Here is a 14723-nt window from a genome sequence, read left to right as displayed (position 1 = left end):
TCTGGATCTAATATATATATATATTTTTTTTTTTAATTATGCAAACTTCTTGCCTTAGAGAAAACACATTTGATTAATAATAATCCAAGACCTCGGCATGTTACACACCTAAATTTCAAGTGTTATGATTTCATTGACTTGCTTTTCAACATTATTAGTTTCACAGCCATTCTTACTCCACCTGAGAAATATTTTCAAAGCATGCAGATCCTACCTGAACTTATGGCTCCCATAACTTCACCTGTTTAATGTTTCCAGAGTAAAGGAAGTCCAGAGAGGCACACTGGGTAGCATCAGTCTCCCAGAACCCTTTGCATGGACAAGTCTGGCTACATGACAGCTGCCTGTGCTGAGGAGGGAGAGGCGGGCACCACACGTGAATGAGAGCTGCAGCCTTTCCTACCAGCTCCTGACATCTGATCCTCCACTGCGCTATGGGCTCCAACATTCCAGCACAGAAACCCTGCTTCTCTCTACCCTACTGATCCCACAAATGGCCCACATCACCCAGTCCACACCTCAGTAACCCAAGAACATACCTCAATATGTGATGGGCTGAAGAGGGTCTTCACTCCCAGCTCCCTGCTGATACAAGCATTAAATGATCTTATCAGGATCTGTATTTAGCATAATGCTTGGGCAGAGTGGAGCCAAAGGATGGCAATTAATGTTGACCTGCACGGCAAAGCACCCAAGCTATTTTTACCTCATTTATTATGACCTATTTTCATGGTAGAGACAAAAAGTTGGAGCTAAATACAGAAGGTGACTCATATATCCCCTGTTCAAGATTTTAAGCATAATTCTGTAGGAAAGTTGAGTTATTGACTACTCCTCAGTCTTCTTCCACAGTAAATATTATTGGTAAAAATTGTATTATTTTTTGGCTGAGCCATTTTTTTAACTACTTTTGTATTCTTGGTAAAAAAATAAAATTTCTTCTAACCACATTATGATGAGGATATTGTAACAGATATCATAACATATCTTCAAAGGCTGAAGACTAGTAAAGGGAGGTTTTAATGTTTATCTTATTCACACAGTTTGGCTTATTTTACAATATATGAACATTAAAGTGCTTCCCACCATTTTGGGGCCTTTTGGTCATTCACACCTCCTTGTGATTCAAGGCTGTAGTTCAACTTTTCCAATGAGTAAGTATAGTAAGGCACAAATTACTGGCAGGAAACCCTTTAGCTTGTTCATGATAAAACAGAAACAAAATAGAAAAGCTGCAGCACAGAAGTGATTTCTTTGCAAAACATACTTCCCCATTAAGACCACCATATAACCCTTTTTCTCAGCTACAGACCAAGGTATTTGAAGAAAAGTGATGACTAAACAAAAGGAGAGTATTCAGTAAGCATAAAATAAAAGCAAAGAGGAAATTTTAAAAGGTCTTGTTACTTATACAGCTAGTCTTCAAGGTCATTTAACTCTGAAAAAGAGACATTTTAATATCTTAATTCTCTAGCAAAACAACTGCATTACTTTTTTTACTAACTGTACACACTGCCTTCTGTTTCATGCACATTTGTTTTTTAAAGTCTCAGTCATACAACTGTGCCTTCTTAGACTATACCATTGAACTTACTGAATCAATTTCTATTCATTACTTTGATAAATCAAGAGGGGTTTCTTTAAAGCATCAGTAACTGCAAGACCTCCTTTGTGAAGTTACTTCATTACCCTCCTTGTCTGTCCTAAGAGAGCAATCATACCACCACTCTCTATTTTGCAAAAGGCTACAACAGGCAGAGTCTCTCTGCACACTAACAATGTCTCCAACTGCTCTGAAGAATTATTCATTCATTTTTCTTCCTTCTTCCTCCACTGCAATCAAATAATTAACTGCCCTACAAATTCAGGGAGGGGGAAGAGATACATAGAACATCACTGGAATGGAAGCAGTTCATTCTGTGATGAAGGAGAATATCACTTATATGAAAGGATATCAGATCCTTAAAACAAAAATATAGCAATCTATGCTTGTAGCAGAACTTCTACAGATAGGAGACAACTGATGTTTCTAGGATGCAATGACTCCTTTAAGCTTGTTTCCCTTCAGATCAAATGACATAGGCACTGCAGTAAGCCAATTTGCAAACAATAGCTGAAATGATAACTTGTACAGAATTGTTTGGCACAGACATCTACAATTAGATGCAGGATTTCCTTTTAAATTCCAAAGGGACTTCCACATCCCTGTCTTTCTTTACTACAGTTGAACATGAGGAACAAACAAGGTGTTCCTAACTCCGGAAAGAGGAAGAGAAGAGGGGGAAAAAAAACCCCAAGCTGCCAGTAAAGACAGAAAGAAAACTTGATCATGCCCACATGGACTGAAAATAACTTTCAAGGGTCAACTACTAAGCTAAAAAGGAGGCCCCTATTCCCACATAGGAAAGAGGGCATTTTTTATTCTCGTGAAATAATTTAATCATAAGACTTTTAGAACACTCCTGAAAAATGGAATGCTGTGCAAAGAAACTCGTTGCTGTTGTGTCTTATTTTGATAAAGACATATCAGACGAATAAAACAACAAAATCAGGAAGTGGGTGGCTTAAAAAACACAGAGTTGCTTGATTTCTAATATTAGTTTCTATCCTTGTGCTAGATAAAAAAGCAAAAAGAATGGTAAATGTTGTTTCCAGTCTTTCTTCTATTTCTCCACTAGGTGTCTTCTAATTCTTCAGTTTTTCAGGGCAAATTCAGACCACGCACAGTAAGAAAGTCTTTGCTTACAACTCATTCTCAGAATTGTATCTTAATGTACAAACAGAAATGCCAAGGGGAGACCTGTATGAAATGTAACTATTCGAGCAATAACAGAATTCGCAGTTCCACAACTGCAGGAACAATTGCAGCTTCCCTGCCACGTGGTATGCCTCACAGCTTCCATGCCTCTCTTTCCATAGGAGAGAAAGTGGCTTTCACTCTTTATAATCAGTTTTCCTGAAAACCTGGCTAAGTAGCGCAGGTGTATAAAGGAATGAACCCATCATACCTGTTTGCTGCTGTTCCAAAATGTGTTGCTATGCTTGCTAAAGATCCGTAGATGGCAGCATTGATGCAGTAATTAATCCTCACCACAGCAGAGGTCAAAACCATTTCACCAAACTGTTTCTTATTAGAGGTTAAACCCCATTTTCCAATGTAAGAGATCTTAGCACCAGGCAGTAGAAGCACTGGGCCAGGAACCGTCTGGCAGTAAAGAGAAGCCAGATCCAGGATCACTGCTACAAGACACTGTGCCAATCACTCGCTCAACAGCTGTGACAGGTTAGGCCCCATCATCTTGGAAATAAACAATGTCATCTAGACAGTAATGAGTGCTGTGAGCCATGGGCCACTGGTATAGTTCTTATGGTTGCCTCCATACGCCATCAAATTCGAAAGTAGAAGGAATACAGAGATGTCCAACATCCTGCCACCTTTACTGCCTTTTCTTCTCTCACTGCTGCTTGTTCAAAATAAGCTTTGCACTCCCTCTCATTTCTGCTGTTTGGGTAAGTGATATGAATTTGGTGGCCCAAATCATCACACAACACAGGGCTCTGTTACAAGCAAATGAAGGCAATGTCCCAGATGTTCCAGGACAAAAATAAAAAAGCACTGACAGGCAGTATGATTTGTAGGCAAAGGACGAAAGTGGCAGAGAACACAGAGTACACAAGTCCCTGTTCAGTTTCACTGGTCCATCCTATCTTAAAGCCACCTTTACCAACACAATGTCTACATAAGGAAAACAGCTGCTTAAATTATTGAACTTCAAATTTATGCCCTGACTTACTCTCCTAGGCCTCTTGTAGTGATAAAGCTCAGGATTTTCAGCTCCTTCCCTTTAAAGTGCATGTGTGTGTGTGTGTGTGTGTGTGTGTGTAGAATAGATACACTTTTTGTAGTTGATCAGTTGGTTGAGTCCTCTGACTGGACCAGCTCCATACCTGAAAAGACAGCGACTCTGAAACCACCTGCTTGCAGCCAGCTCTGCTGTCCACCTGAGCCAGCTCAGAGCACCAGCGGGCCTTGTCCCGGTGCTCCCATGCACTGAGCATGCTCACGCTCAGCCGCTCTTTCATTTCCCTCCAAGGACAGTGCTGAGCCTACACACCAAGGAAACCTGCCCAGCAGAGTTCCTAACCAACCAGATTCACTGCTGTGCAGCAGGCACCGGGCTGCTTTGTCCCAGTCTGGATTATGCCAGCCCCTTTATCATCCTGATGCTCCCTCTCGTGTCACCTCAACTCCACCACAGCACACCAAGTTTCACAACCCCAACAACACTGCTGCTTGTTCATCTGTGCCAGGGACAGGTGGCACAGGCAGAACAGCATTAGAAGACTGTCACTTCAGCAAAGCAAGCTACTGGCCAGGGCCGGGCAAAACACAGTAAGGCACCCTTGAATTTGAAGTGCTGACTCTAATTCACACAGCCCACTCTCACTTCAGGTACTTTCGATAAAACACTTCACTGGTCTGCTAAAGCCTATGTAGCAATTTTTAATTGTTTAATTTCTGGTAACATATACTCGGCCTAGTAACTGAGAGAGCTTGTCCAAACTCCTGAACTCTGGAGGAGTCAAAACAACTCTCCCAATTTCTGCACTTTATTTCATCAAAGGAATCTGAGTACATGCAACTCCAAATAAAGACATTTCGTTTGAAACATTAACTCTATTCCTGGGAGGTATATCAAGTTTCAGAACAATACTTCTATGCACCTGAGACCTTTAAGAGCAGTTTAATAGTAAGAACATCACATACCACATACATAGTAAGGAAAGAGTATTGAAAACACTCTCCTGGACACTTCCAAAATAGAACAACTAACTCATTTCATAGTTCCTGACAATGCAGATTTAAAAAAAGAAAATAAAAAACTTGAGTATTCATGCAGGTTTTAATAAACTATGAAATATCTGTCATGAAAAATGTGTACTTGAATTAAAAAAGCTGCTTCCCAACAAAATGTAACACAGGAAGGCAGAACAGACCCAACAGTCTAAGAAATCCATGAGCTAATATTAGACTATGGACATGCTGAGATTGCTGGTGTGTAAAAGACCATTGTCTCTAGTCCACTACCCCACTGTCATAGACATCTCAGAGACACCACTTTCATTTTAATTAATTCCTGAAGTATTTTTTCTTTCAAACGCTGACAGTGATAAATAGATGAACTACAGGCCAGATGCACTGTCTATTTTTAGGCTATTTAGTGACAGGGTGTGTCCTGGCTGTACAAGAGAAGGTGCGGGGGGGGGGGGGGGGAAAGGGCGTAGGGGTGGAAAAAAAACCCCAAATGAACCCTGGAGAAGCATGGAATATTCAAATTTTTTTTTAAAGGGAGAATACAGGAGCTCCTTCCTCAAACCATACCATGTTCTAGCAAAACAGGGAAGAGAAAGCAAAATGTGATAGTAAATAAGACATGTCAGGTACAGCTAACTAGGCTGCAGTTCTCTTAAGCTGCTCTCTTTCACATTCCTTCAGCTCTGCTGCACATTGCATTTATACCCACTCAGACAGAGGACTGGGAGAGGAGGGACAGCTATGCCATGACACAGCCTCTGAGTAACACACACATGGAAAAACCAGAAACAACCACAATAACTTTATGCATTTAGTGCCATGACAACTTTTAACCAGTAGTTTATTCTTAAACATTCACTATGGTGAACACAAGACGGGAATAAAAAATGAAGCCAGTCTTCATCAAGGCTGAGAACAGTAACCCAAAACTGCATGTGAACTCACCCACAACAGCAAACCAGTAAGTTAACAAACGGACATGGGAGAGTTGCTTCCTGCACCACTGGTGCAGTGAACCATGCAAGAAGCTTCAGTGCTTTATTTTCAATAGATCCAAAAGGTGGAAAGTTTGAAAGGAGAAGAACATGAGCTCAAGCCTGCTCCCTACCAAACTGAGGCAGAGGGTAATCCTTCTGTCTCACTGTGTGCAGAACTTCTCTGTATCAGCTAGACAAAGCTTACATTACACAGTAAGTGAACAAGCAAAACATAACTTTTCTGTACCATGACTAAACCGCTGAAAGACCCAGCAGTACATTAATTCTGCAAAAGCAACAGCATGAAGGCAATCTCTTCAGTGCTGCACTTTGAGGTTGTTGCAAGTGATCAAACCCATTTCTTCTGAGGCTTACTGCCAGTTAGTGAAGGCACCATAATAGACCACATGCACTCTGCCTTATCCTCAGACAGGAAATACATTGGCTTAGCTTTAAACTACTTAAAACCAGCTTTAGCACAACAGAATGCAACTAAAATTACCTTGTCTACTGCTCGAACTTTAGAATACCAAAAGAAGACCCCGGACGGAAGTGGGTATTTAATTCAGTAAAAGATGGAACAGAGGAAGTACTCACCCATCTGAGGGAAACCAGTGCAAGGCACTCATTTCTAGCTGATAAAATAGCAAAGGAAACAAAAATACAGCCAGGTGCTTCCTACAGCAGAAACCAAAGCAACAGGGCAATGCAACGCAGCAGAGCAGCCCACTGCCTCTCGCAAACCCCAGGCAGTGCAACTTTTGATTTGGGTGTTCACCTCCATATGCTTATCACCCTGCAGCTGCAGCCAGCCTGAGCACCTAGACAAGGAGTATGCAATTGCTGGTAGAGCAAACATCTCTTTTCAGCCTACTGCTGCCAGACAGAGCTATCCCTCCACACCTAGGGGGAAGGCCTGCCAGCCTACAAGCAGCAGAGAGGTTTGGCTGCCTCTTCTCCACCAGGAAGGCTGTGAAAAGCCTGAGTGAAAGCAGAACACAGACCAACATGTCTATGCTGCAGCAAACCAGATGAGTGGCTAACCTGCCAGCATACTCAACTGGGCCGCTGTTATCCACCTGTCTAAACAGCAGGACTTGATTGCAGCTGCCCTCACAAGGCATGACCTCCCCTGCAGGGTCAGAACATCAGCCACCCACCAGACAAAATGAGACACAGCTATAAAAGGTCACACTTCCCACCCTCCCTGAAGAACACAACAAGCCAAGAGACAACTCACAGCATATGGCTTCTCTGAGCCCAAGCTCAACATCTGCCTGCTTTCCATTTAAACCCAGAATCACTTTTGTACTTCCTCTTTAGCTAAGGGAGGCACTGACCGTCCACTTGCCTGTTTTGGTATATTCACAGTGCAGTTCAGCCTGGAAGGTGCCTGACACTTCTGTATTTTTTCCCAAAACAAAGTACTCTTGCCTAGGAGAGTTCAAAAGTCCAGTTCTTCTCTTCCAAAAGATATACATATGGCACTGAATTTCACTGAACAGCTGAAAACAGTGCTTTGTTCTGCTGTAGCATGCTCTGGAGTTGCTTTACTAATGATAAAGCCATTGAAGAGTTTTCAACACTGCTTAGTCCTTTCAAGATAATCCTTAATCCTAAAATATTAAGCACTTTTAAATAGATTTATATTTCTATAGGGTGGTCAGGGTAAGATTTGCAGCTCATTGCATTTAAGAGGCCTTTGGAATGATCACAAAAAACCAAGTTTCGTATTAGTTCACCTAAACAGGAAAAAAACAAATATTTAAAGGTAATCTACACACCAAAAATCATAGCCAGGTCCTTCCCTGTGATTACTTTACCCATCACACTGACCTATGCAGACACCTACACGCTAACACAAACACATTTAGCTGAGCTAAACTCCATGACTCCAGGAGAGAGGGGCTTTTTTTCACGGAAGTTATCTTGAGCACTAAATGAGGATCACCTACCTACATTAGTTTTACGGTCAGTGAAGAAAGATGTTCCCACAAACAAACCTCATTCTGGCTATTTCTGGACTGCAGGACTTTGTTGCTTCTGGCACCAAGTGCACATCCTGGCAAATTCTTGATGACATGTCAGGTGGAGACTGAAATGTAACTGCTCCCCTGCTCAACATAGAGCTCTCTGCTCCCACGTCCCAAAGACTGCCAGTCAGAGACCTGAAGCAGCAAGTACTCTACAGAGAATATGGAATGAGCTCCTTCTCTGAATGGCTTTTCTAAAGGGTGGATCTTTTTTCACGTCGACAAAGAGGAAACATAGGAAGTTAAATCTTCTTCACCTATATTCCTTTGTGAATGCTCCCATCCCACCTAAGATATCTGCTGCAGTGACACAGCTGAGAGAATTTACTCCATTTTTATACAGGCTAAAACCTCTCTTCATACAGCATTTTTCAGCAAAGCTCTTGAATAAGCATGTTATTTTTTTAGACAGCAAATAATATATAGAAATATTGCTCCTGTGTTAATAAAATGTTCTAAGTACAGGCATAAACAAAGTTGTGTATTAGAGTGAATCAAACTTCTCATTTGAAACGCAGGGAATTTCTGTCACTTTCAGACTGACTACTATCCAAGACAATATAAATAAAATGGGGATTTCCACAAAAAATCCACCAGACTATGCTCTACTGAAAATACATTTACATTGTGCTTATTAGAAACTTATGCATAACCAAGATGTGTATTCTCGCAGATACCTTTTTATGGAAACCTTAACCTAAAATATGCTTTCATTATACCGCAAACACTTAAAAGTGTGTTTTAAAAAGATATGTAGTACAACAGCCCAGCCTGACCACACTGGAAATATAAAAAAAGTTTGACTGTTGGAAGGTAATAGAAATACCAGTTCACAGACACTGCACCTATGTGAAACCTTAACTTTTAAGTATGACCAATAAAATAGCTCAGAACTAGCGAGATTACGTCATTGTTTCCTGCCTGTGAAGAGGAGCTATTTTAGTTAAGTGAAGCTGAGCAAAGAAGAGGAAGTCTAAATCTTCTACAGATTTGGGGCCATGAAAGAAGCATCTCTGAAGAAACTCTGTAGTGCACAAAAGGTGAGTAACAATCCCTTATGCTGTGCTAACAAAGTAACTTGGATGTTTTTACACATTGTTAAGAGACTTCGTTGTTCAGAAGCTAAACATGGGAATTAACTCTAGAACTAATGAAAAGGTATTTAATTCTTTAGTGCACTTTCAAAACATCAGCATCATTCTATACATAACATTTAAAGAAAAATGATTGCATTTGTAAAAGCATAGTACCATAAATACTGTTGTTTTGGATTTTAACAAAAATTTTAAGAATATGCAATAAATGAAAACATTGGTAAGTACATTTAATACTAAAAGAAAAATGTTTGTTTTCATCACACTAAAACCAGGAGAAGAGTGTTGCTTGGTCTCTCTCTGCTTCACTGAAAGTCATGTTCTCCTTGGGGAAATGCAAGCAAACACAAGGGACAGGCAAAGTAAAAAGGGGGATTGGGAACAGAGCTACACGCATGGTCCTTTAAATGGAACCACTGTTACCTAACTTGCAGTAAGAATCTGGAGGAAAAGATTTAATTGTGATTTTGCTGTGAAAGTCTTGTTCTTGTACACGACACCTAGCTGGCCTTCCCAATTCACATCAGACATTCAGAATGTCAGTTATCATTACAAAATTAAAAGATTGATATAACATACAGACAAACACAGAGGAATCATTCAGAATTAACACAGACAAGCCTTCCAGAGACCAGTGACTCCAGGGGCTCTTCAGCAAGTGCTTTAATCAATACCAGTAAGTAAACGTTATCATTATGACAAATGGCAACTAGGGCAAAAACCATCCACCCAGAGACACCCAAAGATCTGCTTGGGCTGACCTGGGAGGTTCCAACCTGAGCTCTATGCAGACAAGTACCGATGAAAAAGCAAAATATCTCCAATTGTGTATAAATGCAGACAGGTAACTCATGCTTTTTTAAAATCTCAGTATTTCTTACCTACATAAATGTTACATTTTAGGTTCTTAAAAATTAACTGGCATGCATTTAAGCTCACAAAGTTGGGAAACAACCCACTGTTGCTTTGACACAAATAAGAGTCTCCAACAACCAACCAGAAAAAAAACCCAAACAAACCCAACAAAGCCTTTTTGTTACAGCAGGTCCATTCTTTGATATATCTCAAAACTGTCACAAACTTGAAATAACCCGCAAATAAGGCATGGAACCCCTGGTTTTCCTGAAAGAAGATCACACCAGATTCAGCTTCCTCTCTTCCCATCAACATCAGCCTACTGGTTATTTTGAAAACATGACCTGACCAGAAACAATTACAGTCACTGCAAGTCCAAAGGAGAGAAGTGCAAAACCAAACTAAAATCCATGATGTTTCTTAATATTCAAGTGAATTCTTCTACCTCTTTTATACATTACTACTCAATTCACCTGCTAAATCACTCAGGATATGGAGCTTGGTAGTCCTGTACTATGTCATACACAATCACTAGCAAGAGAGAAAAAGAAAACAGAACTAAAGAGAAAAAGACCCACTTACAACGTGCAAGGGCAAGGGCAGGGGGGAGGTGTGTATTAAGCAACATTTGGACAATTTTGTGCAACAGTAGTGAAAGTGGAACAGTGTGCCAGATAATATTTGAACTATGCTGCTAGCATGTGCTCAAAATTTTTAAGCATATGCCATCTAACTTTCAATAAGGTTTGCTAGCATTCTTTAATTCTTTTGTTCTTCTTATTTTTAGAGTTCTTCACACAATGAGGAATTTTAGAGGCATTTATACAGATGCCCTCCAAACCTCTTTTTTGCATTTCATGCATTGCTTTTCCCATACAAAACATAAATTCTATTGTATGTTCTAAAGTCCTCATCTGAGCAGAAAACACCTTTTTTTGTTTTGTACAGCTGAAAAAACGACCTTGAAATTAAGGGTTAGATATTTCTATGCACAACTTTTTTATATATCTGTAAACTGGAGAATTGTAATAAAATTAGAAGCCCAAATTTCATATTTCAAGGCAGATACTAACGTATATAAAGATTTAACAGGTCATATTTAAGTTAGTTACTCTATGGGCACTCTTCTCAAAAGCAGCTGGTATTTGCCAGTGTCAAACCAGGATGCCAGATTAATAAACACTGGTTCATACCCCTATGCATTCCTATAGCACTGAGAAAGTATTTGGTAACATTACAGAGAAAGCATTAACCAGATGGGCAGTAACAATAAACCTTTTTTTAATGCATTCTTCACTTCTGGAGATAAAACTCACAGAAACTATGCACCCTTCTGCTCTTGAGAACAGTTCTGGTGCCTAATCCGATACTGCAGAAGTTCCTTGGCTGTTTGTCACAAGTGGGAAGATCAGGCAAACAACTAACTTGTTCCTCCTCCTCTTCACAAAGCTGCCACAGGACTGGGTAAAAGGCCAGACAAGAGGAACCCTCCCACATAAAGTCATGAAACTGTGACCACAGCCAGAGCCAGGAAAGTGCTAGGGGTGAGGGTTAAACAAAGCACTCACGCAAACACAAGGTAAGGTCTGCCATCCTCACAGGCTCCAGGGATCCTCTCCTTCAGCTCTCATCACCTCAGCCTGCACAGTGATGTTTCAGATGTCCAGCTCCTATGACCAAGAAGCTGGAAGAAGGAACACAACTGTGCTCTGGGGCAGCTGCCTACCAGCCAGGAACTTCTCCCCTGAACAAATACTGTTCCCATATGGCCTGGCTGGAGACTGTGCTGCTTCCCATCTTTTTACTTTTTTAAACAGGAAGTCTATTAATCTATTCATTTCATTCGTATGCTGGGTGGGTGGTTCTAATGCACTGGGATTAAACACTGTATTAGAAGCTATGTAGCCAGTAAACCAGTTTTTTAGTGTCTTACGAGTAAGCACCTGTTCTTTTGGGAGTTAAGTAGCTCCTACACAAATAAAATGCAAAATCAATACTCTTTGCATATCCAAGTGTCACTCCATGCCATGCTCACTTGTTTCTATTCATAACTAGCTTTAGTCAAGAATTTTTTAACAGGAACAACTTGGAAGAAATATTTTCTTTAGAAAATAGCTCTCACAGCTCAAATAGAACTGTTTCAATCTAATAATCAGTGACTGACACACAATTGAAGTGTCAATCTTGACTTTTTGATTCCTTATATAAAAAAGCGCCTTAAGTAGTCACAGTATTTTATTAAAACATGCTTATGAATACTATTTTCACAAGTCTGACAATATATATTTCCTTCAGAGGATGATAATGTATCTGCAGTCAGAAAAAGCAACAAAGCTAGCACATTTCAGAGCTAAACAATACAGTCTCATCACTAAACACCATCGTAAAACAATCTTCCTGTTTGTTTTTAAAGATAAATTTTATTTGACTGAGAATAACTTCCCATATTTTATCTAATTTTAGGGTATTTATGGAGTGCAAATACTATTCCTAAATTCAATTAAATTATGATGCCTGAAAATCCCCACCCAGAAGAATACAGGATTGCAGCACTGGTCTTCTACAGTTTTGTGTTCACAGTGGGATTGTTGGTAAATGCCACTGCACTATGGGTGTTCAGCTGCACTACCAAGAAGAGAACCACCATAACTGTATATATGATGAATGTCGCATTACTTGACCTATTTTTTATGTTTTCCTTGCCTTTTCGGATAATCTACCATGGGACAGAAACGTGGTCTTTTGGAGATACATTCTGTCGGATCATCAGTGCTTTCACTGTATTTTATCCAGCCATTGCTCTGTGGCTGCTCACTTTTATCAGCGTAGACAGATTTATGGCTATTGTCCAGCCCAAACATGTCAAAGAACTAAAAAATACAAAAAAAGCTGTGCTGGCTTGCACTGGAATCTGGATAATGACCCTCTCAACAACGTCCCCACTGCTGTTTTTACGATCTGATCCAGACCAAGCCTCAAATTTTACCACCTGCGTGAAAATGCTTGATATCATCCATTTAAAGGAAGTAAATGCATTGAACTTTTGTCGCTTGATTTTTTTCTTTTTGATCCCCTTGTTTATCATGATGGGGTGTTACCTAGTCATTATTTACAATTTTATTCACGGCAAGACTTCCAAATTGAAACCTAAGGCCAAGGAGAGATCCATAAGAATTATAGTTACTTTGATTGCTCAGGTACTCATCTGCTTTGTACCCTTCCACATTTGCTTTGCCTTCCTGATGTTGCAAGATGAAAATACAATTTACAATCCCTGGGCAGCCTTTACCACCTTTCTCATGAATCTCAGTACCTGCTTGGATGTTATACTGTACTACATCGTTTCCAAACAATTCCAGGCAAGAGTCATCAGTGTAATCCTTTATCGCAATTACCTTCGAAGTGTGCGCAGGAAAAGTTTTCGAACTGGAAGTGTAAGATCACTCAATAATATGAACAGTGAAATGATATAAAAAGAGAAAAAATGTCAGGGGACTTCTACAACGTAAACAAGTGATTTCTTTTCCAAATTCTAGCACTTGGCTACACAGAAGAATTTTCTGTAACCAAAAGTAACAGATGTATTTGTTCCACTGTAATTATGACAGCAGCAGAATAATAATTGCACCTCTTTTTTACTTGCTCAACATCTTTTATTGTTTCACCTGAAATGAACTAAAACCTAGCATCAGTGTTAAACTTTCCAATGCTTTTATCACCTCAAAAGACTGTGAATGTTGTTAGACGTGAAAGTGACTATTAATATAATAAAGTAGACAACACTGAAGAATTATGATGCAACGTATATATTAATTTTTTATATTTGCATAATCAAATGCTCCTGAAACTACTGTATATCCCACACTTCTGAAGTTAACTTCATTCTCTCAAGATCAATGTCATCATGACTTAATGAGAAGGCATATGTAGGGAAAATTCATACTGCACTTAATTAAAAACTTCTTTGATGCAGATTTCTTTGTAACTGACTACATTCTGCAGTCATAAAAATACCATCAAAGGGTACAATGGTCAAAGAGTTCATTACCTTACCTGTGGGTATGATGTGCACATTTATTACACCTAACTTTTGCACAAAGTATCTTTTTAAACATATGAAGATATTAATTTCTCCAGACACATTGGCAGCCTATGTCCTAGCAACAAACTCCAGGTAACAAACATGATGAGTAACTGCAGTAGCTATTCAAGCTTTCAACTCCTTTTGAATACCCACACACCACAAAAAAATGTGTCTTTATAGTATCAAACACATGCTTTTTGTCCACTGTAAATCAGTCTTTAGATACTTTCAACAGACGCTCTGCAAAAGTAGAAACACAAAAATGTCTAATATGGTATTTAATATTAAAAATCTTACTCCAAGAGCTTTTATTATTACCTCAGAGTGCGCAACACATGGAAACTCAAGTCTCTATGATCTCACCTGCCAGAAGCTTAACCACAAGGGTTGCAAGCTCTATGGTTCTACTGCACCATGCACATCTTTCATGAAGTGCAGAAATCTCAAACATAGGTTATGCAAAAGTGAACCACTGAACACTTTTAAAGCTGTAAGAACTGCAGCTGCAAGCACAAAATGGAGTAACAAGCTCTAGCATTCAATTTTTGAAAAACATACAAAATACCAGTATGAAATGCATATGCATTTTAAAAGTGAACATAAAGCATAGGACTGACAGTTCTGTTGCCTTTCTGATTTAGGACAGAAATCAGCACAACCTGATTCTAGTTTTTACAAATTGAACGGATCCAAAGAATTTAGACTGAACAAATATAGCAATAATTTGTGCACTGCAGGGCATGTTGCAATCATGTTAATAGAGCAATGGGACTAACATATCGGAAACTAATCATTATATGGATAAATTCTAAATTAAACACAAATCATAGCTAAGAAATAAATGTTTGAAATTATAATAGTTGT

At 39.4% G+C, this 14723-nt stretch overlaps 2 protein-coding genes across 5 annotated transcripts in view; one reads left to right on the top strand and one right to left on the bottom strand.

Annotated features, from left to right (window-relative positions):
* The window catches only part of UBAC2 (UBA domain containing 2), an 89578-nt gene that overhangs the window by 61571 nt on the left and 13284 nt on the right, over positions 1-14723 (bottom strand). The window lies entirely within an intron of this gene.
* On the top strand, positions 8765-14627 carry GPR18 (G protein-coupled receptor 18). Of its 2 annotated transcripts, XM_010394102.4 has the most exons (3): positions 8765-8866; positions 11225-11354; positions 12239-14627. In XM_010394102.4, the coding sequence occupies exon 3, from the start codon at positions 12283-12285 to the stop codon at positions 13246-13248; it is 966 nt and encodes a 321-aa protein (XP_010392404.1). In that variant the 5' UTR covers positions 8765-8866; positions 11225-11354; positions 12239-12282; the 3' UTR covers positions 13249-14627. The 2 variants fall into 2 exon arrangements, with proteins under 2 accessions (XP_010392404.1, XP_010392403.1); XM_010394101.4 differs by lacking the exon at positions 11225-11354 and having other exon boundaries at positions 8781-8866.

The sequence above is a fragment of the Corvus cornix genome, chromosome 1 (assembly GCF_000738735.6).
Source record: "Corvus cornix cornix isolate S_Up_H32 chromosome 1, ASM73873v5, whole genome shotgun sequence".
Taxonomy (NCBI): Eukaryota; Metazoa; Chordata; class Aves; order Passeriformes; family Corvidae; genus Corvus; species Corvus cornix.
This window is presented reverse-complemented; position numbering and strand designations above follow the sequence as displayed.